Source organism: Henckelia pumila, chromosome 4, assembly GCF_033568475.1.
Source record: "Henckelia pumila isolate YLH828 chromosome 4, ASM3356847v2, whole genome shotgun sequence".
In the NCBI taxonomy this organism is placed as follows: Eukaryota; Viridiplantae; Streptophyta; class Magnoliopsida; order Lamiales; family Gesneriaceae; genus Henckelia; species Henckelia pumila.
The window spans coordinates 64,533,427-64,557,689 of NC_133123.1; the positions used below are offsets into that span (position 1 = coordinate 64,533,427).

The window sequence follows — 24,263 nt, forward strand, 5'->3', positions numbered from 1 at the left end:
GTTTCGTCATAGTCAACTCCTTGCCTTTGAGTATAACCTTTAGCCACCAATCGCGCCTTGTAGGTCAATACCTTACCATCAGGCCCAAGCTTTCTTTTGTAGATCCATTTGCACCCTATCGGAACAATTCCATCGGGAGGATCTACTAAAGACCAAACTTGGTTTGTATGCATCGAATCCAATTCTGACTGCATAGCTTCAAGCCATAAATTCGAATCCGCATCAGAAATTGCTTCCTTGAAGTTTCTTGGATCACATCCAATGTCGGGTTCATCTTGATCCCCTTCAAGAAGAAGACCATATCGAACTGGAGGTCTAGAAGTCCTTTCGGATCTTCTAGGTGCAGGCGTGTCCAGCAATGGTTCCTGAGGTGTAGGATCGTTATTTTGTATTTTGGGTTCTTCTCGAACTTCTTCGAGTTCCATCATCTCGCCTTTCTTATCCAATAAGAACTCCTTCTCCAAGAAGGTGGCATTCCTAGAAACAAACACCTTTGTTTCAGCAGGATAATAGAAATAATGTCCGATTGAATTCTTCGGATATCCTACAAAATAACATAAGCTGGATCGACTATCCAACTTATCTCCCACTGTCCGCTTCACGTAAGCAGGACATCCCCAAATCCTCAAGTACGAATACTTAGGAGCTTTGCCATTCCATAACTCGTATGGTGTTTTGTCCACTGCTTTAGTGTGGACGTTGTTCAATAACAATACCGCCGTTTCAAGCGCATAGCCCCAAAACGAAGGTGGAAGCTCAGTGAAGCTCATCATAGATCGAACCATGTCCAACAAAGTTCGATTACGACGCTCCGATACACCATTAAGCTGTGGTGTCATAGGAGGAGTCCACTGAGAGAGAATCCCATTCTCTTTCAGATAGTCCAAAAACTCGGTACTCAAGTATTCTCCACCTCGATCCGATCGAAGTGCCTTAATACTTTTACCTAGCTTGTTTTCTACTTCAGCCTTGAATTCTTTGAACTTTTCAAATGCTTCAGACTTATATTTCATTAAATATAAATACCCATACCTTGAATAATCATCAGTAAAGGTAATGAAGTAGGTGTGGCCATGTTGAGTCCCTACTCTAAATGGACCACAAACATCTGTATGGATCAAATCCAACAGATTCTGACTACGCTCAGGTTTCCCCTTAAAAGGAGATTTAGTCATTTTTCCTTTTAGGCAGGATTCACAAGTAGGTAGAGAATTAATATCAGACATATCAAACATGCCCTTTCCCACTAGCTTGTTCATCCTCCTTGAGGAAATATGACCTAGCCTAGCGTGCCAAAGGTTTGCCGGGTTTTGACTATCGATTTTCCTTTTGTTTGTTGTCGCCGGTTTATCAATATAATTTATTGGAACGTCTTTTAGTTTTAAGTTGTATAGATCGTTTTCAAGTTGTCCATTTCCAATCAAACATTCATTCTTGTAAATATTGCAAATCCCATTCACAAAATTGCAAGAATAACCATCTCTATCAAGCATAGAAATAGAAATAATGTTTTTAATTAAATCTGGCACAAATAAAACATCTCTTAACAATAATTTAAAACCGTTCTGCAAAGTCAAACAAACATCTCCAATGGCCGTAGCTTCAACTCTGGAACCATTCCCGAGCCTCAGCTGGGTCTCACCCATTCTAAGCCTGCGACTTCTTGTCATCACCTGCAAATCATTGCAAATGTGAGATCCACATCCGGTATCCAATACCCAAGAAGTTGTATTAAGTGACATGTTTATTTCAATATAGAACATACCCTTTGCAGTTCCCAACTGCTCAAGATATTCCTTGCAGTTGCGCTTCCAATGACCCGGCTTCTTGCAGTAATGGCAAACATCCTTGGATTTTCCATTGTTTGAAGCCTTTGTCTTTTGCTTCTTCTCGGGCTCAACTTTCTTGGGTGGGGTAGAACGTTTCTTGCCCTTCATACTTGGCCCCTTCTTCGCAGAAGATGAGGAGCCCACCAAGAAAGCTGGCTTATCCTTCTTAAGTGTGGATTCATATGTAACGAGCATATTGACCATCTCTTCAAGGGTGGCCTCTATCTTGTTCATATTAAAATTTATTACAAATCCATCAAATGAAGAAGGAAGAGACAGAAGCAATAAATCCACATTGAGTTCATGCTCCAACACCAAATCTAGGGTCGCCAACTTCTGTATGAGCCAAATCACTCGTACCCCATGATCACGGACCGAAGTCCCTTCACGCATGCGGCACGTCATCAACTCCTTAACAGTAGCGAACCTTTCAGCCCTCGACTGAGCCCCAAAAAGTTCCTTGAGTTGCGTGTGAATGTCAGCAGCATTCACCGTGTCCTCAAATCGCCTCTGGAGTTCATCAGACATCGAGGCTTGCATATAGCATTTGGTCTTGATGTCATGGTCACACCATGCATCAAGTTTGGCCAATTCCTCCGGACTTATGTCAGCTGGTGCTTCCTTCGGAGGTGCTTTCTCTAACACGTAGAGCATTTTCTCCGAAGTTAAGACAATCTTCAACTTCCGGAACCATTCCGTATAGTTGGCGCCAGTCAACTTGTTTTGTTCGAGGATCGAGAATAATGGATTTCGCGAATTCATTGTATGAAATACTGAAAAGAAAAACAGACATATATCAATGATTGTTTAACAATTTACTAAGACATAAAATAGGCGAATTTAATTTTATGAATCTCACTCCCACTATTTTAACGATTTCACCACCCTCTAGTGAAAACGGGAAACTTTTTCCTTAGTGAGAACATGGAGTCCAATTGACAAACTTATGGTCCCGAATAATATCAGCCAACCATAATTCTCAAAAGGTAGAGCCCAATTGCTTCCAAAGCAACCCCCATGTATTTACCTCATGTCCAATAAGGGCCCAATAATATGACGCCGTTTAAAGTGACATGTCAAGATGACCCATCAATATTAAGTTGTGATGGACGGTCGCCATGTGGATCCCCCAATAATATGAGCCGATCCCATGGGAGTTCCACCCAACTTACAACATTTGTCGATCCAATGTACAGCTTTCCGACGGACGGGCCCCCCAATAATATGAGCGGACCATATCCGCGGGTAGCATCACATACATTGACCGTTGATGGAAGGTGGGAACATTTAAACAAATTTAAATTTCCTTTATTTATCTTGATATAAATTTTAAATCATATTTAAAATGAGGGATTTTTAATTATAAAAATATTTGTCTCATCATATTCATTTTATTGCATGCTTGCCGGATTCACGCAATTTATGTCTAAACATGCATACAATCATAATATCAAATATTATATAGGATGATCGATTCCATTTCTAATTGACCCGTGGTTGCCAATCACGGGTCTTAGTCCAATCCTAGGTAATATGCAGTATGCAAATGCAATCCTATTACATATGCTTCCAATTTACATTTCTTCAGTCTTCATTGTCTGCTGGGCCCACCATCTTCAAATCTTGATCTCCCACTAAATCTAATGTATTTACAATAAATAACAATGACAAGTAGGGGATACATTTTTAGGGGGTGGGAACGGGCTATAAACCAAGCCCACTTTTATTACATATGACATTCATATCGGGCCATAAACCAGGCCCATTAATAAAACCAACAACAATAAAAACAAAATGTAAATTCCTAACATACACCTACAAAATTGGTCATGGCAATCGATCATCCTTATCCAATAACATTTAATTCAAAATTAATTTATTGGATAACATGCTGTGGCAATTCAAATTTAAACAAGATAAAATCATATTTTATATATAAAATCTCATTTCACATATAAAATCATATTTTATCTCTATATCAAATAAAATCATATTTTATCTATAAAATCCAATTTTACAAATAAAATCATATTTTACTTAATATATCATAAGATCATATCTTATCATCAATTGTACCAAAATAATTGATTTCAAAATTCAATTTACGGATAAAATGTTAAAATTTTCCAAAAATTCAAATTTATCCAAAATCAATTTTAAAATTTACGGACTCGAACAATTCGATCCGAAATCTCGTGAACCAATCAAAAACAATTTTTGACCGGACCAAAAATAAAATTTTAAATATTAAAATTAATTTTTAAATAAAAATATAATTTTTCCCGCGGGCCGCCCGGGACACTCCCGGGCCGGCCCGCACCCGGGGTGCGGGCCGGGGGCAGCCCGGCTGCCCCCTTAGGGCAGCGCCCTGCGCAGCGCCCAGCGCTGCGCTGGGCGGCGCCGAGCGCCGCCTTGGGCGGCGCCGTGCGCCCCCTTTGGGCGGCACCGTGCGCCGCCCGGGGCAGCAACAATTGCTGCCCCACCGGGCAGCGATCCAATCGCTGCCCGGGTTTTGCCCCAAAGAAAATTTTTTTTTATTTAAAAATATTTATTTTGTTTCAAAAAACCGAGACTCAAAAATTTTGTACAATTGATTAATTTAATCGTTTGATCTGAGCAACCTGGCTCTGATACCACTGTTGGAAAAAAACTGGCGGTCAGATCAATCACGATTGATACCCGGTGCAGCGGAAGTTTAAAATTTTTATCATGGAACAATTCCATGGTGTGGGTATCAACCATTCAACGATTAAATTATTGTGTGTGTAAAATTCAAATAACAATTAATTAAATTTTACCTTCAATCTCGCAACGAGATTAATGGACACCAACAGATTTTATCTGCTCTTGTTGTCTCTCCCTGGAACCGATGAACTCCTTCAATCAGGTCCACGAACAGAGGTTTAATCCCTCTGATAGATTGCACTAGAAAATCTATCAGAAGTTTTCTGCGAAGAGAATAAACGAATCTGATTCGTTATTCCTTACTGCGATTCAAAATCACAGACCGGAAAATCTCGGGCAGAGTATGGGGAGGGTTCGGCCGAAACAATCTTTGAGAGGAACTAGGGTTTTCGATTTTTGCTCTCAAAAATTATGACCTGTTGTGTGTAATTTCTGTACTGAAATAACTTATTTATAATGCAGGCCACTAACACCTTAGGGCCCATTAGTCATAAGCTGGGGCCGACAAGCAAAGCCCGCTCGTTCAGAAATTAATATAAAATTCATCGTGACTCCGATTGATGAACTGATTTCACCAATGTGCACAGAAACCATTTCTGCACATTTTAAAGTCAAAATAAATTTTCCTGAATCCGAATTCAGTGGTTTCCAAAAATGTCCATCCCTATGTCATTTTAGGAAATCCTACTCCCTTACTCTTATTTAAGAAGTCCAACTCCTTAGTTCATTAAATTTAACTCTTTAAATTTAACTATCTCAACGGGGATTAAAACTCCATTACACTGTGTGACCCTCAATGGTTCAGGGATACAGCTAGCCGTGGGCTCACAACTCCTTGTGACTCGGAACAACACTTTCCGACTTGCCCAACGAATCATGGTAAAGCGCCTAGCAACATCGCCCCATGATTCCCTAGGTATCACTGATAGTGCCTACAAGAACCAGTAGATTTTGGTTAGCGTACAGTACGGTCCCTTCATCCATATATCCCGATCGAATCAACAACCATTGGTATATCGAGAGTCGCTCAAGATTCGATAACTATGCAATGCATCTTGAAGATCAAATTAGTGACATCGCATGTGCTACTAAGAAACCATTTCTTAAATCACATCAAGTACTCTGGCCAGAGATTTGTCACACTAATATCTCCTCAGATCGCATAGGATATCCACACTCGCAAGTATGTGGTGAATCCTTGACAACAATGCATTGACTCCTATATGTGTCGTAACTGTACCCAATCTCGACACCTGATGACCCCCATAGAGTCGGTAAACGAGTCAAAGCACAGCACTAGCATATAGAGTCTCCATGATGTTTCAAGTCGTAAGGACTAATGGTGTACAACCAAAACGCGGACTTTATCCACTCGATAAGTGATAACCACTTGGAAAGTCCGGATAGGGTAGTTCGATTATTCATCCTATGAATATCCATTTGCATGCTTCGAACATCTCCATGTTCCCTACCAATGAAACGTGGTACTCCGCATCGCAAATGCTAGTCTCAAACTCGAGCGATCCTTATCCTTATTATCGGACGGCTCAATCGACTAGGAACGGTTTTTAGAATATACAGTGACTATAAGATGTATTTCATGATAGACATCTCCATGTTCTACCACATCTTACATACACTATAGTATATTCAAGGTCTTTATCAAAACAACAATAGTATATCACAATATAACAATATGAAGTAATATAAAGTCATTGCCATAAAAGTGTAAATAATATTAAACAAAAGATTGTTTATACAAAGAGTCATCAAAGCCCATAGCCACACAGTTGGCTCACTGGGCACCCACTCTTACAGATCTCAAGTCATTCTTGGAGTAAATAGAAGTGCCCTGCATCTGATCAAACAAGTCATCAATGCGAGGCAACGGATACTTGTTCTTCACTATAACACGATTCAGCTTCCTATAGTCAATGCACAGCCGCATCAACCCATCCTTATTCTTTACAAAAAGAACAGGAGCTCCCCAAGGAGATACACTAGGAAAAATGTACCCCTTGTCCAAAAGATCCTGTAGCTGATTCTTCAACTCACGCATCTCTGACGGAGCCAGAAGATACGGTGCTCTAGAAATAGGCGAAGTACCCGGCACCAACTCTATGCCAAAATCGACTTCCCTAACAGGAGGAAAAACCCGGAATCTCGTCAGGAAATACATTTGGGAATTCATCCACAGCAGGAATGCTCTCTATCCCAATGCTCTCAGCGGACAAATCAACTGCATAGATAAGGTAGCCTTCTTCGCCAGACTCTAGAGCTCGAGAGGCTCTCAAAGCTGATACCAAATGCATCGGGGGTCGCGCTCCCTCACCATAGAAAAACCAGCTCTCACTCCCTTCCGGATGAATGCGTACTAATCTCTGATAGCAGTCCACTGAAGCTCGATAGGTAGTCAACATATTTTTTCACAGAATGAAATCAAAGTCGTCCATCGCCAGGACCATGAGATTCGCTAACAGAATGTTCCCTTCGAACTCTAAAGGGCAACCCATCACTAGACGCTTAGCCAAAGCAGATTGGCCCGTCGGAGTAGAAACAGACATCACTACGTCTAGTGCAATGCATGGTAACTTATGCCTCTTAACAAAATGTGCAGAAATGAAGGAATGAGATGCACCAGTGTCAATAAGTACAAGAGCAGGTATACCATAAAGCATAAATGTACCTGCGATGACTTTCTCATTCTCCTCCACTGCCTGACCATGTCTCAAGGCAAAAACCTGGCCAGAAGCTCGTGGCCTCAAATGAGAACTCCCAGCAGGATGTCCCTGCGACCACTGCTGAACGGTGGCCTGAGAACCAGATCCTGAACCAGAACCAGAAACGCCTCCCCCAGATAGTGGACAATCCCTCCGGATATGACCAGTCTCTCCACAACGGAAACAAGCTCTAGAAGCTCTACGGCACTTTTCGGATGGATGGTTCTTCCCACAGTGATCACACTTGTCCTTCTTACCGAAATGGACAACACCAGCAGAGCCAGAGGAAGAAGAAGTAGATCCAGACTTCTTGAAAGATTGGGCACGGGGACCCAAAGAACTAGCAGGTCTCGACTGAGAGAAAGACCTGTTCCGCCGAATGCTGTCCTCTGCCTGGTGACAACGGCTCACCAAATCCTCATAGGACATGTTGTCGCCAACCGCCACACGGTCATGGATCTCAGGGTTAAGGTTCTGAAGGAACAGATTATACTTCATCTCGGAGCTGTTGGCAATCTCGGGGCAATAGGATAGCAGATCAAAGAACTTCTGCTGATACTCGTCAATAGACATGGCTCCCTATCGCAGACTCAGTAGCTCGCCTGCCTTCGACTAACGGAGTGCAGGAGGAAAATACAGCTTCTGAAAAGCTATGCGGAACTCGGCCCAGGTGGCCACTCCCCTCGCCGCAACAAAAGGTGCAGAAGTAAACCTCCACCACCTGCGCGCACGTCCATCCAGAAGATAACCCAGTGTCTCCATCTTCTGCTCCTCGGTGCATTGGAAAGTCTGAAAAGTCGTCTCCATGCGGTCTAACCAGTTCTCCGCATCCTCCAGAGACTCACCTCCAACTAAGGGCTTAGGACCCATAGCTAAGAATCGACGCACAGTGAAATGCTCGTCGTCATGATGACGATGACGCCTTTCTCGACGACGCTCTCGGTCGGCATCGCCCCAACGACCGCCTCCACTTCTGTGGCTACTCTCATCATCGTAGTTTGCCATCTACAAAAATACCTCATGATGAGACTAAATCCCAAGAATACTTTTGCATGCTCTGATACCATAAATGTAGTGACCCTTATCCGGATCACCTACTAAACAGAACTTAGGCATGCAATTAACTTAATAAAACAGATATCAGAATAAACTTGCGGAAACCATAAATAAATACAATCCCAAGGAAAGGAATCTGTAATTTATCCAAATATTATACAACCAAATCGAATAGCTGTATCAATCCAAAACAACAAAAATAAAACCTAAACGAAGCTCCAGCTGGCCAACCACTGCCTAGCCCCTCTAGGATCCACCCGCCTCGTCCAATCGCAAACCTGCCCCATGGAATAGGGTGTCCAGAAAACACAGAGTACGAGACGTGAGCATAAAACGCTCAGTACGAGAGTATGAGTATACATGCATGCAAAGTGAACTCCCTATAAACTCGAGGTCAAGGATCAGATAACAGAGACAGACCGGGCCCTGGTATGTAGCACGTTGTGCCATCGCTTCAGGAGGTGGCTCCCATACCATAATACCAGTGGATATGTCGGACCCAAATCGATGGAAGTCCAACCACTAACAGGATAGGGAAAAACCCTACTAACAGACATCTCAAAGGAGATAGCTCAGTATGCAAATGAATGCAGCATAAATCAATGACATATAAATCATGCAGTCACATAATACATGCATACTCAGTCAAGATATCTCGAACAGTACTTTCGTACCTCAAATACTAGGCAAGTGCTATCAGTCCTAGGTCCACGCCTATAATCCGCGCTACACTGCCAAATGATACTACTATCATTATAGCGCTCTAAAAGCCTTAACTAAGCTAAAACATACTCCTAAATATTTTTAGGAAGCAAAAGCTATACCTTCGTCCGTCGTTAGCCCTTTGCTGTCGAGTGCCTCAAAACTAGGTCACAGCTCCGCTACAACGCCTGGATCGCTATGCCACTTCCGGATTCTCGATGGAACTCCTAGAATTCCCTAGATTTGAGTTAGAAGGCTAAGGAATCGAGAGAGAAGAGGTGATTGGTGCGTCTAAATCTGAATCTCGGCCCTCCTATTTATAGACGGAGTTCGGATCGTCCGAACTGGACTTCGAAGCGTCCGAACACGATCGGACCATCCGATCTCGACTTCGGGTCGTCCGAACCCAATACTACGTCATTGCTTACATCAGCACAATGACATCATCCATGATGACTGTCGGCAGCACGTTTGGAGCGTTCGAACCACTCTTCGGATCGTCCGAACCCTGACTTCGGACCGTCCGAACCTTGACTTCGGAGCCTCCGAACTCGATGGCCCTCAAACCATTTTCAAGTATTCTGAATCCAATTCCGGACTCCGTTAACCCATTAAGAGTTCCCTTAATCATGTTTACTCTTAATTAGTAGGATTAATGAATTGATTAACACTTAATCACTGATTTCGGGTACGGGCTACTACATTAGGAGTATCTTCTTACAGAAAATCAACACAAGTGGATTATGCACATGTAAAATCTCTCGCAACTCACTCTTTTGGGCTATATATATTTTTTTATCGGCCTCTTTTCTCTCAATTTTTTTCTCATCTTTTTTTCTTTCATTCTTTTTTTTTCTAAGGTCACCTCACTTTTTTGTTCACTTTTTTTTTGGCCTCTTATCTCTTTTTCTTTTTCAAATGATCCTCCAATACTTGTTTTGGAGTCATAGGCAACAATACAACAGACTCTTTTTTCATAGTAAAAGAATAACGATTTTTAAAACCGTTATGTATTACCTTCCTATCAAATTGCCACGGTCTTTCCAACAAAATATGACAAGCTTTCATAGGAACAACATCACACAACATTTCATCCTCATATTTACCAATTGATAAAGGCACCAAAACTCGCCTAGTCACTTTCACTTCAGAACTATCATTAAACCACTGCAATTTATATGGTTGAGGATGCTTTAAAGTAGGCAAACTCAATTTTTCAACAAGCTCACGACTCGCCGCATTAGTAAAACTACCCCCATCAATGATGACACTACACACTTTGTTTTTCACAAAGCATCTAGTATAAAACAAATTTTCCCTTTGATTTTCTTCCTCCTCCTTTTGTTGCACATTCAACACTGTCCTAGTCACCAACAACTCTCCAACCACCGCATCATATCCCTCATCATCGGGATCCTCCAATGCAGGCATACCATCATAATTCTTTTCCTCAATCTCCGACTCAAACTCACCACAAGCATTCATAATCATAATCTTTTTATTTGGACACTGACTAGCAATATGACCAACACCTTGACATCTAAAGCATTTGATATCTCTAGAATGATTAATATGAGTTTCAGATTTACCTTTCACTCCTTGATTTGGTGTTTCTTTCTTGGTGTCGATTTTTGGTTTGGACACCGGCTTGACATCCTCTCGTTTGCCAACGTTTGGACGCCAAGGAGTAGAAGAACCTCCGGCAGTAGAGTTTCGACCCATGCCTCTTCTTTTGAGTTGTTGTTCCACTTTTATGGCAATTTGCACCATCTCCTCAAGATCCATGAAATGTCTAAGGTCCACTTGGTCTTGAATCTCCCTATTCAAACCAAATAAGAAACGAGCCATAGTTGCTTCACGATCCTCTTCAATATTAGCCCGGATCATAGTAACCTCCAACTCCTTGAAATAATCCTCTAAACTCTTTGGACTTTGCTTCAAATTCTGTAGCCGCCTAAACATGTCACGATAGTAGTAATTCGGCACAAATATTTTCCGTAAAACTTGCTTCATCTCATCCCATGTCTCAATAGGATGCTCTCGATTCCTCCTCTTAGAAATAACAAATTTATCCCACCAAATAAAAGCATAATCCACAAACTCAACAACTGCCAATTTTATTTTTTTTCGAGTCACTGTATTTGTGACAATCAAACACCGACTCCACTCTCATCTCCCACTCTAAATAAGCCTCCGAATCGGATTTCCCATGGAATGCAGAAATCTTCATCTTAATCCCACTAATATTCTCATCCTCTCGACCCCCTTCGATGTATCTTCCTCTCACAGCTTCCCTTCTATTTCTTTCACCCTCGTGAGCCCTCCTATTTCTACCCCAACTTTCACTCAAACTCTCTTCATCCTCACCACCATCATCCTCTTCTTCAATTTTTTTATTTTTACTCTTACTACCACCCCCACTAACTTCAAGCTTATCCAAATTCTCATGTATTGGCCCCAAATCCGCCATCATCATCTTGGTCAATTCATCCATTTGACCTTGAGAAAAATTTTGGCTAGAAGAACTCATTGTACCTGCAATAAAACGTTAGTAAAAAAAAAAAATTCTCACATAAATTCTCACTAGACACTCCAAAAGAATTCACTCAATCACTCTTTTTTTTCACTCAATTTATGCAGGCTTTTTGCTTTATGTAGAATTAAATCAAACTCACAAGTTCAATACTTGTAGACACTTGAAGATTGAATCTCGAAGATTGACAAAAACAAGAAGACGGAAATTATGGATTTGAAATTTTGACTTGCACCCAAGGATGAATAAGAGCAACAAAATTGACCACAAGTTACCTTGATTCTGCTATATTTTTTTTATGAATCTTTTCGATCTTTCTATTTTTTTGGACCGATTTTTTCCCTTTTTTTCGAGATAACTTGTAGCACAAGACATGAAAACTTGGGCGACAAGATTGACACAGAAATGACTTAGAAATTTGAAATAGAATAGACTCAGATGAAGAACGAAAGATGAAGAACGAAGAACACGATGAACGAAAAGATATGAAGATAAGATACTTACTTGATTCAAAACCTTGACTCTGATACCAAACAATATGAATTCTTAATGTATGAAAGGCAAACACGACTATATTAAAATTGTACCCTCAATCCAATTACAAAAGAAATCAAGAAATTGCCCAATCTTGAAAACAAGTAAAAAGTTTTGGATTATTCACCTCTAGTTTACTTGAAACTAGCAACAAACAATCACGAAAAAAACAACTGATCACAACGAAACCTTCAGAAAACCTGTTTCTGACAACCCACGAGGATAATCAATCGACAAACGCCACAAAGTTGAAGAACTTTGATAAGTTTGATTTTTGGGTAAGCAAAAGCTTAATAAAAATTTTAGAGAGAATTTTAATTGATCAATATCAAAATCTGAAAATATATTTCAATAATGAAGGTTTGTTGTATTTATAATACAACTACAAAATAATAAAAGATATCGCAAAATATATCTAAAGATATAATAATATCTCCTAAAAGTTTCCTAATATAATAAAAGACTCAAAATAGGAAAATAATGCCAAAAATATCAAAAAGTCTCGCACACACACAAAACATCAAACTGTGTGAAAGAGAGTGCATGCGCGGGCGCGCGACAGACAGGCGCGGGCGCGCATAATGTTCTGTCTGAAAATCTTGAAAACATTCGAAACAGGCGCGGGCGCGCATAAAGTTCTGTCCCCAATCTTCAAAATTGCAAGGACACGCGGGCGCGCGTGGAACAAAGTGCGGGCGCGCATGTTTTATGGACTATGTCACTTATTTTTGTGTTTTCTTTGACATTTTTTCCATTTTATTGATGTCTTTGAACTTCAATAATATTGTAACATCCCTCAAAGTGATTTTCAAGCATTCCAATGTCATCTTGACAATTCATCATCAACAATTCATCATCCCAGTTACTACACTTCTCTTGGTCTCTTCATCATCTCAGTTCCCGTCTGTGGTCCCTCATCAAACGTTCTGTCAAATCCAAGGTATCATGTTTCCGCCCCTCGTACATGCTTTAGTTTTTAACCAAAGAGGCTAAAATATATGGTTGTTCAGTGGATAGTGTATTTGACTCCACATGTTGTACATAACACATTTATTAGAGAAGGGGAGGTGAAGAAGGTGCCTAACCACCTTGGCAGGGGAAATTCTTTCTTTCTTTACCCGAAATATTTTTCTGTGGCGGACAAGGGCGAAACAATAATGTAAGACATCTTGATTTTTTTTGTTTGTAGGAACACTATTTCTAAATTTTTGGCCATTTTCAGATTCAAGGGAATGATGGCTCCAAGCCGTGGTCAGGGTGCTCTGCTTACTTTCTGCACCTGTGTAAGCCTAGCAAGTGTTGCCCTTGTTCTTACAATAACGCTTTCGGACATCAAAAACAATTGGTTTTGGCTTACAATTCTGAGTCCCCTTGCGTAAGTGCACTGCACCCTGCTGCTCATTTATTCGACTCAAACATGAAAATTGAAATCCCTTGATTCCAAAAACTTGTACATAGTAATACAACATAGGCGCATATTATTGGACAAAAGCGTCGAGAAATGAGCAGATCAAGGTGAAAATGATAGTCGCCGATGATGGATCTTTGTCAGAGATTATCGTACAAGGTGACTGATGAGTGCATTTTGTATGCATTAGTTTGTGTTATTTTTATATTTATTTTGTGTGCATTCATATTGTTTTTATGTATGTTTATGTTTTTTAGTGCATGTGTGTGTATTTCACTCTCTCGGTTAATTTTGTAGGAAAATTAATTGTTGAAGAGTAATTACGGAGCAGCTTTGGTCAAAAAATCAAATTTAATTTTACAGAGATCCAAATCCGATCTCCACCGTTCAGAATAAATTCAAGATGTTTAGAAGCTGCTGTCCAAATTTCAGCTCAATCAGACGGCTAGATCTTGAGATATGAATTTTTTAAAATCGTCGCTCGGCGCAGAAAATTTGTACTGCGCGTGATAGAACCCAAAAATGCATGCTAAGTTAGATTATTTTGGGTTCCATTGACCATGTGATTTGTGATTTGTTTCGTGTTTCGGTTTAAAATTCGAGTTTTCAAGCTTTATAGTATGCACTCATGCGTTTAAGTTGTTTTGTAGGAAAAAGACGGAAGACGGAGCTCGAAAAGTGCTGTGTTAAAGCTGGAGGCAGAGATTTTCACGCTATAGCCTGCCATATCCTGCGCCATAGCGTGAACTGGGAAAAAATGAAAAAAGAGAACAGAACTTTTCACGCTATGGCGTGACATTCTTAGGCCATGGCGCAGGTCGTTGAGTAAAAAAAGGAAAATTGCAAAGCAAGGACTCTTGGAGATAAATAGGGATTGATTTTTAGAATTTAAGGGATTTTTTTTGGCATATCTCTTGGCGGCTAAAATATCAGAAACTGGAGAAACGGAGCGGAAGGAGTGAAGAACAATCGTGAAGCAATTTCTCCTCTTCTTCTTATATTCTTTTCTGTTATTTTTGTTTGGAAAAAACATTTTGATGTTAGTTATGAGTTTTATTTGTAGATAAACTTCTTGTGTTGAGATTTAGGGGATCCGACCCCAATTGTCGACTCACGAATATTGGTTTTTGACTTCTAATGAATGTTTAATTATGCTATTGATTTATTTTGCAATGTTGGAGCGTAGCTAACTCTCTCAATATTTCTATATCATGTTTTATTTCGAAAGAAAATTTCATGATAGGAACAAATAGCATGATTCATGGATCTACAATTTACATAGACATATGAAATTGGGTACATGTTGATAGTGATAGTCAAGTAGGTCGAAAGCTAAGGAATTCCACAAGTTGTGAATGCAATCATCTATGATAAATAATTGAAGACATTTGATTATTTCATAGCATCGAATTAGTTTAGCATAACTTGAAAGAGTATGTTAATGAATTAGGGAATCTTGTCAAAAACGTGAATTGGTTGTTGGAAGCAATTTTCAGAGTCGACTAGGGGAAGGTGATCCGACAATCTCAACATTATCTCCATTATTTGAATTTAATTCACTAAGATTGATTCAATTCTAGATTTTTATTTATTTTTGAGTTTATTAATTCTCTTGTCATTAAGTAGTTAATAAAAACAATACTCATTTTTCGTAAAAGTGAAATAAGGATTATTATTTAGGTAGAAATTGTGCACTAGTCCCTGTGGACGATACTCATATTCACATATTATATTATAATTTGCATCGTGCACTTGCGATTATCTCGAGCTTGCGAGATACAATTATTTTCTGAGATTCATAGTGCAAGTAAAGCTCGATCAAGTTTTTGGCGCCGTTGCCGGGGACTTTTGATTTACAATTTTCTGCTTAGATATCTTCTTTAATTTCACTTCATATTCTCATGAATTATCCATCTTACCTTTGCAGGATTTTCTAGTGGTGCATGCTACCATTCTTGCGCTCAGAACTTGTACCCTTTGATCCAAAAATTGAGAGAACCTTTCGAAAGAGACGAAGCCAACAACGAGCTGAGATGGCAGAAAACGAACTACCACGCATCAATAACGGTGATGGCGAAGCTAATAATCCACCTGTGTATAGATCCATGATGGACTGTGGTATACCCATTATTGAGGATGTTCGACCGAGTATCGTTAGACCAACAGTGACAGCAAATCAGTATGAGATAAATCCGGCAATCATCCAGATGATCCAGAACACAGTCCAATTCGGTGGATCTACCATTGATGATCCTAATGCTCATATTGAAAACTTCTTGGAAATCTGTGATACTTTCAAACAACAGGGAGTTTCTGATGACGCTATTCGTCTACGTTTATTTCCTTTTTCATTAAGAGACAAAGCTAAATAGTGGTTGAATAGTTTACCTGCAGGTTCTATCATAACATGGGGAGATTTGGCTAAAGCGTTCCTTACTAAGTACTTTCCTCCCTCGAAGTCCATGAAGCTGAGAACCGACATCACTATGTTTGCTCAAGGGAAACAAGAGTCGTTGTATGAAGCATGGGAGCGCTACAAAGATATTCTAAGGCGATGCCCACATCATCAGTTGCATGATTGGCTTGTGGTACAAACTTTCTATTATGGTTTACTATCTGCAAATCGTACTATGTTGGATGCAGCTGCAGGTGGGAATCTTTTGCGGAAATCTCCGGAAGATGGTTATGAACTGTTTGAGGAAATGGCCTCTAGTAGCTATCAACCTCAATCTGAGAGGAGCATGATGCGAAAATCAGCAGGAATTCATCAAGTGGACGCATTCACTTCGATGACAGCACAACTGGAGGCTATGAATAAGAAGATTGATGGATTGAGCTTAGGAAATTCTGCGATGCGTATTCAGGAGGTGTTCTGCGATAGGTGCCAAGGTGAGCATTTCACTAAAGATTGTCAAGATGGTAATCCTTTTTATGTGCAGGATGAGGCACCAGTGAATCACGTGGGAAGCCAAAATTGCCCCAGGTTTGACCCGTATTCAAATACATATAATCCGGGGTGGAGAAAACATCCGAATTTTTCTTGGGGTGGTCACAACAATCAGTCTAGGCCATATCAGAATCAAAATCCTGTGAAGCAACCTCAAGAGGAGAAGTCCAGTTTAGAGCAAATGATGCAAAATTTTATATCATCCACTGAGACTCGAATGAAGAACCAAGACGCAACTATAAGAAGTTTGGAAAATCATATAGGGCAGCTGGCAAAGAGGATGTCAAATCGAGAGCCAGGAACTTTGCCAAGTGACACTGAGACTAATCCAAAGGAGCAAGTAAAGGCCGTAGAGTTGCGAAGTGGGAAGAAACTGGAAACCAAGGAGTTGGAGCAGGAAGAGAAAAAGAAGGAGGGTGAGAAAGAGCCATCTACAGGTAAGTCATCTGACTCTACACAATCACCCACATCAAAATCTAATATTGTTATTCCACCTCCATTTCCTGCAGCACTGAAGAAAGCGAAACTTGATTCGCAATTTTCAAAATTTCTTGAGGTGTTTAAGAAGTTACATATTAATATACCTTTTGCTGATGCATTGTTGCAAATGCCTAGTTATGCAAAATTTTTGAAGGAAATCTTAGCAATCAAGAGAAAAATAGAGGAGCATGCCATGGTCAACTTAACTGAAAATTGTTCTGCATTAGTGCAAAACAAAATTCCACCAAAGTTGAAAGATCCAGGGAGTTTTTCTATCCCTTGCATGATTGGTGATGTGGTTTTTCATAAGGCTCTTTGTGATTTGGGTGTCAACATTAACTTGATGCCATTTTCTATGTTTAGGAAGCTTGGAATGAGAGAACCAAAGCCTATAAGAGTTTCTCTGCAACTGGCAGATAGATCCATAAATTATCCACGAGGAATAATTGAAGATGTGCTGGTTAAAGTGGACAAATTTATTTTCTCAGTAGATTTTTTGGTGCTTGACATGGAGGAGGACCTGGATATGCCATTGATCTTGGGCAGACCTTTTCTGGCAACTGGAAAAGCCCTAATTGACGTGCAAAAAGGGAAGTTGTTATTGAGAGTAGGAGAGGAGGAAATCACTTTTGATGTTTTTAATGCACTAAAGCACACACTGGACAATAATGATTGTTTTATAATTGATGCATTGGATTCACTTGTTCATAATTTTGTGCAGGATGAGTTAAAAGACCATTTAGAAGTTGCACTTATAAATGATGGATGTGAGGATGACTTTGATGAAGAGAGAAAAAATATCATTGCATATTTTACTGCTAATCCTCAATTGAAGAAGCAAGTGTGATTCAGACTCGAAGAATTGGGAGATAGGCAGGATTTAGTCCTTCAACAACCAAGCATAGATGCACCACCTACTCTAGAACTCAAACCTTTACCTTCACATCTAAAATATGTTTATTTGGGTAATGATAATAATTTACCTGTTATTATTTCTTCTTGTCTTACAGGTGTGATGGAGGAAAAGTTGGTACACATCTTAAAGGAGCATAAGAGAGCCTTCACATGGAAAGTGGCTGACATTAAGGGAATCAATCCATCGATTTGCATGCACAAAATTTTGATGGAGGATAAGTACTCTTCTGTGGTTCAACCTCAGCGGAGGCTGAACCCGAAAATGCAAGAGGTAGTAAAAGATGAAACCATTAAACTCTTGGACGTAGGTATCATCTATCCTATTTTTGACAGCGCATGGGTGAGTCCTATACAGTGTGTTCCTAAAAAGGTGGTATAACTGTGATAAAAAATGACAAAAATGAGTTGATACCCACTAGAACGGTTACGGGTTGGCGTGTGTGCATTGATTATAGGAATTTGAATGACGCCACCCGTAAGGACCATTTTCCCCTCCCCTTCATTGATCAAATGCTTGAGCGATTGTCGGGTCATGAATTTTATTGTTTTCTAGATGGGTATTCGGGATATAATCAAATCATGATTGCACCAGAAGACCAAGAGAAAACAACTTTCACTTGCCCTTATGGTACCTTTGCGTATAGGCGGATGCCATTTGGATTGTGTAATGCACCCGCCACTTTTCAAAGATGTATGACTGCTATTTTTCATGAATAGACAGAGAATTTCCTAGAGATATTTATGGATGACTTTTCTATTTTTGGATCTTCTTTTGATGATTGTCTGAAAAATTTGCATTTGGTGCTATTACGATGTGAGGAAACTAACTTGGTTTTGAATTGGGAAAAGTGTCATTTTATGGTACAGGAAGGCATTGTGCTTGGGCACAAAATTTCTGAACAGGGAATGGAGGTGGATAAAGCAAAAGTGGAAGTCATAAAAAATCTACCTCCACCAACATCTATTAAAGGAGTGAGAAGTTTCTTAGGGCACGCTGGTTTCTACCGGCGTTTTATCAAGGATTTTTCTAAAATTGCTAAGCCCCTATCCTCTTTACTAATGAAAGATATACCGTTTGACTTTAATTATAATTGTGTGCAGGCATTTGAGATCTTGAAGGAGCGACTGGTGACAGCTCCTGTGTTGGTAGCTCCTGATTGGGATCTTCCATTCGAGGTAATGTGTGATGCTAGTGATACGGCGGTAGGTGCTGTTTTGGGTCAGAGGAAAAACAGGGTATTCCATACTATATACTATGCGAGTAAGACTTTAGATGAAGCTCAATTGAATTATGCAACAACTGAAAAAGAATTACTCGCTATAGTATTCGCGTTTGATAAGTTTCACTCCTACCTTGTTTTATCTAAAGTTGTTGTGTGCACCGATCACTCGGCACTGAAATATTTACTTGCCAAAAAGGATGCTAAGCCTAGATTGATTAGGTGGATATTACTGTTGCAAGAATTTGATCTGGAAATAAAAGATAAGAAGGGGGTAGAGAACGTAGTGGCAGATCACCTTTCTAGGCTTGAGTGTGTCAGTGAGGACACGGGGGAAAAAAAATGGTGATACTGATGATTGGTTTCCGGATGAACAATTGTTTTCATTAAAAGATTGCCCATGGTATGCGAATTTTGCTAATTATCTGGTGACAGACACACTTCCACCAAATATGACATTTCACCAACGAAAGAAATTTTTATTTGATGTGAAATATTATTTTTGGGAGGAACCATTTTTGTTTAAGATCTGTGCAGATTCCATGATACGGCGATGTGTGCCAGAAGAAGAGATACAACCAATCTTGAGCCACTGCCACGATCGAGAGGTTGGCGGTCACTTTGGACCGACAAAAACAGCGGCAAAGGTATTAGAATCTGGTTTTTATTGGCCTGCTGTTTTTAGGGATGCTCGTGCATATGTTATTGCATGTGATCGGTGTCAGCGCACAGGTAACATCTCTAATCGCAATGAAATGCCTTTAAACAATATTATGGAATGCGAGGTATTTGATGTATGGGGCATAGATTTTATGGGGCCGTTTCCCACATCTTTCTTGAAAAAATATATTTTGGTGGCGGTTGACTATGTGTCAAAATGGGTCGAAGCAGAACCTTGTGCAACTAATGATGCTCATGTGGTGTTGAAATTTAAAAAAAAAACATTTTTAATCGCTTTGGCACACCACGGGCGATCATTAGTGATGGTGGGACACATTTTTGCAACAAATTATTTGAAAAACTTTTGGCAAAATATGGTGTCACGCACAAGATCTCTACTCCGTACCATCCCCAGACTAGTGGGCAAGTGGAAGTGTCAAACCGTGAAATAAAAAGAATTTTGGAAAAAACGGTGAACACAAGTAGAAAAGATTGGTCTGTCAGGTTAGATGACGCCCTATGGGCATATCGCACTGCTTTCAAGACACCTATAGGCACTACACCTTATAGGTTACTTTTTGGTAAATCATGTCATCTGCCTGTTGAATTGGAGCATAGAGCATATTGGGCGATTAAATCACTAAATTTTGATTTTGTAGCTGCAGGTGAAAAGAGACTCTTAGAGTTGGCCCAGCTGGAAGAATTCCGTGATAAAGCATATGATCTGGTGCTATCCTATAAAGAACGCACGAAAAGAAGTAATGACAAGCGCATCATGCAAAGAGAATTCAAAGAGGGAGACGCGGTATTGCTTTTTAACTCAAGGTTGAGGTTGTTTCCAGGCAAGCTAAAATCGCGATGGTCTGGACCATTTGTCATTAAAAAAACCTACCCTTCCGGAGCAATTATGCTGATCGACTCCAAAGAGAATAAGTTCACTGTCAATGCTCAACGCCTGAAGCACTACATGGGCGAGCACTTTGAGCCGAAAGTTGGAACAACTGTGTTCCAGTCAGAGACCGCATAAATCTAATTCTGACAAAGTCAAGCTCTAGACTATAAATTGAGAACTATCTCTTCATCCCCTGTTTGTTATTTCAGTTGAACCTTTTATTACCGTTTTGTGTCGTTTTTATTTTTAATTTGCTAAAAAAAAAAAAAATTGAAGGGCCCGGAGCACGCCTAGGCGGGATACTTCATCCGCCAGGGCATGAATTTCACTGGTTTGAGTTTTTTTCATTCACGCTATAGCATGATGTTTCCTGCGCTATAGCATGAAAAGTTCGGGATTCCATTTTTTTTAAGTCACGCTATAGCATGAACTTCATCACGCCGCGGCGCGACAGATCGGCGGATTGAAAAACGCAGACCCCCCTTTCACTTTCACTCACCTCTCTCTTAATTTCTCCCTTTTGTTCGAACCCTAAGCCCCTCCCCATCTTAAAAATCCATCGATTCACGCCCAAATCTCTCAAATTCTCAGGTTTCGATCGGTGAGGAAGCTCCAAGCGTCATTACCTAACGCCTCGTCTCACTCCTAGAAGTCTAGAACGGTGCGGAAGGTCAAATTTCGAGACTCCAAGCTTCAATTTCTTCATGGGACCAAAAAGAGCTAAGGTTGGGGGTTCTTCATCATCTTCTTCATCAGTTATCGCGGGTAAGTTTGTTTCCCAAGAGGCCAAGAACCGGTATGATCATTCTAATATTAATCGTACTCTATGGCCCGAGAGGGGCTTTCATTTGTCTACAAATTCTGGGATAGGGTGTTATATTCATGATATCATAGAAGATAGAAATTGGAACTTGTTTTGTGCTCAACCGAAAGCGGGAGTTATACCATTGGTCCGGGAGTTCTATGCCAATGCTAAAGAGGGCAAGGAACGGACGGTGTTTGTGAGAGGAAAGTGGGTGAATTATGGAGAGGCAAAGATTAACGAGTTGTTTGGATTGCCCTCAGTTGATACGATTGAGTATGACGCACTTTGTGCGGAACCGGATTATATGGCGATTATGCGGGATTTAGCTCATGATGGGGTAATGTGGAGTGATCCCGTCAAATTTTTGAATTTTAAGGCCATGTATCTTAAGATTAAGCCGTCATTGTGGTATGTTTTTTTGGTTCGCCGGTTGATGCCCGTGTCCCATGTTAGCGAAGTTCATATGGACCGGGCAGTTCTGTTGTTCGAAATTATGAAGGGAATACCAATCAATGTTGGCCGCATTATCTCAAGCCAGATTCTACAATGCGCCAACAACCCAAAATCGAAGCTATTTTTCCCAACTATCATTACAGAGTTGTGCGCTTTGGCCAATGTTGACACGGGTGTGGATGATGAATGGATCCAACTGCTACAGGACATCGACGAGAAGATATATGAGAGGATGAAGGACAATCAAGCCAAGCTTAGAACTGGAGCGAGCTCCAGTTCCGAGCCACCTCAACCTCCGAAGAAGAAGACGAACAATGAGAAGGTGGATGATATTTGTGCATGGATTGCACGTCAGGATGCATATCAGGCATATCGAAATGAATATGATCGGGTCAATGCCCAGTATATGATATCCACTGAGTCTATGACGCGTGAAATTGTCACCCACTTTGGTTTTGATGCTTCACGGTACCCGCATCCACCACCGTACCCACCGCCATTTGCTCACCCATCTGCATTGGGAGCACCACACACTGATGAAGAATGCATCCCACCACTAGAACACTAAGAAGAGGAGGAGGATTGATCCACCGCCAGGGGAGTTTTGCTTTTATTTTTCTTTCTGTTTTTTTTTTTTGGTTTCTCGTTCTTGTGTTTTAGTTCGATCACAGTGAGGACACTGCAGAATCTTAGTATGAGGGGGACTCGTCGTGCGTTTGTGTTAGTTGTTTGTGTTGATTATTTTTCTGCGTTTAGTTCATTTTGTTTAGTTGTCTCTGTTGCTTAGTTTGTTATGTGTTTAGTAGAGAAAAAAAAAAAAGAGAAGCCAGTGATGATGTTGGGTTGATGCGAATTTATTTTGAAAGTATTGGTAATTTACAGACTAGCATCCTTGAAATTTTGAATCATGAAACCCACGAGTAGAGAGTGCACCTCCTTTTGCACGAATTGTTGTGAATAATGAAGTGTGTGGAGTGTGATGAACCGTTAAACTGGAGAAGCTCTTGTGACATTAGATACTTGCAGAAATCAAGCATGCATTCTCGAAACTTAGCTGACTGATATTGCCAAATAAATGTGTTGAAGCCGTTTAAACTCCTGAGTCTTTCATGAAAAAAAAAATATATAAAAAAAGAGCCATCCTTGAGTTTCTTGGTTAGCTTAGTTGAAAAATAATGGAGTGTACCCTGCATAATCATTAAACTCCATTTGATAAATGTCTTTGGCTATTTTCTCTTTTACTCCTGTCCCAAACCAAATCTATATCCGATGGAGTACAGTGATGGTTTCTTGCAAAAAGAAACAGAGGATGGAGAAAGTAAGGTGAGGGGCGGCCTAATGAAATTAATGAATTCGGAATTGAATTCGAGGCAAAAAGGTGGGAATGTAAGGTGTAGAGGATATCGGATGAAAAATTTGATTGTGTTAAATAATGGATGATGTACCCTCTTCATTGTGCATATTTTTCCAATCTTTTATATCTCATACCCCAAGCCAAATAATCACTTGTGTTCAGTCAGTGACGGTTGAAGAGATGCGTGTGAAAACTATACTTGTGTTGACATGTCACTTTAGCCATCTGGGGCAACTGGATTAGCACGAAATACATGACATTAGGATCAATATCACATACACACGTCTACTTTTCTCTCAAGGGTGTAATGTGAGAACTTTGTAGGGATGCATTGCTTGAGTTTAATTTGAAAAGAAAAAGAAAATGTTCGCTGTCACTCTCTGAGGCTTTTCGGAAAAAAAAAATTATGTAATTTTGAACTGCAAGTTTGTATTTTGGCTTTAACCTATTTTGCTCGGGGCAAGCAAAAGGCTAGTATGAGGGGGTTGATAGAACCCAAAAATGCATGCTAATTTAGATTATTTTGGATTCCATTGACCATGTGATTTGTGGTTTGTTTCGTGTTTCCGTTTAAAATTCGAGTTTTCAAGCCTTATAGTATGCACTCATGCGTTTAAGTTGTTTTGTAGGAAAAAGACGGAAGACGGAGCTCGAAAAGTGCTGTGTTAAAGCTGGAGGCAGAGATTTTCACGCTATAGCCTGCCATATCCTGCGCCAAAGCGTGACATTCTTAGGCCATGGCGCAGGTCGTTGAGTAAAAAAAGGAAAATTTCAAAGCAAGGACTCTTGGAGATAAATAGGGATTGATTTTTAGAATTTAAGGGATTTTTTTTGGCACATCTCTTGGCGGCTAAAATATCAGAAACTGGAGAAACGGAGCGGAAGGAGTGAAGAACAATCGTGAAGCAATTTCTCCTCTTCTTCTTAAATTCTTTTCTGTTATTTTTGTTTGGAAAAAACATTTTGATGTTAGTTATGAGTTTTATTTGTAGCTAAACTTCTTGTGTTGAGATTTAGGGGATCCGACCCCAGTTGTCGACTCACGAATATTGGTTTTTGACTTCTAATGA

General features: G+C 40.1%; 1 protein-coding gene, 1 non-coding gene and 1 pseudogene across 2 annotated transcripts; 2 read left to right on the forward strand and 1 right to left on the reverse strand.

Annotated features, from left to right (window-relative positions):
• Positions 1 to 11,766: 11,766 nt before the first annotated feature.
• Positions 11,767 to 13,634, forward strand: LOC140861093 (protein COFACTOR ASSEMBLY OF COMPLEX C SUBUNIT B CCB1, chloroplastic-like; annotated as a pseudogene).
• Positions 13,635 to 15,500: 1,866 nt separating this feature from the next.
• On the forward strand, positions 15,501 to 17,741 carry LOC140861094 (uncharacterized). The gene is made up of 2 exons (XM_073264097.1): positions 15,501 to 15,753; positions 15,862 to 17,741. The coding sequence occupies exons 1-2, from the start codon at positions 15,501 to 15,503 to the stop codon at positions 17,739 to 17,741; spliced, it is 2,133 nt and encodes a 710-aa protein (XP_073120198.1).
• Positions 15,933 to 16,039, reverse strand: LOC140869882 (small nucleolar RNA R71). Its single transcript, XR_012146873.1, has one exon. It is a non-coding gene; the product is annotated as a small nucleolar RNA R71 (small nucleolar RNA).
• Positions 17,742 to 24,263: the final 6,522 nt, after the last annotated feature.

What these genes read in the sequence shown, in the direction of transcription:
- LOC140861094 (XM_073264097.1), top strand. Translation starts at nt 15,501, where the DNA reads ATGGCAGAAAACGAACTACCACGCATCAATAACGGTGATGGCGAAGCT. An exon ending in TGAAAACTTCTTGGAAATCT is followed by an intron (nt 15,754 to 15,861) that starts GTGATACTTTCA and finishes GTTTACCTGCAG; the next exon opens with GTTCTATCATAACATGGGGA.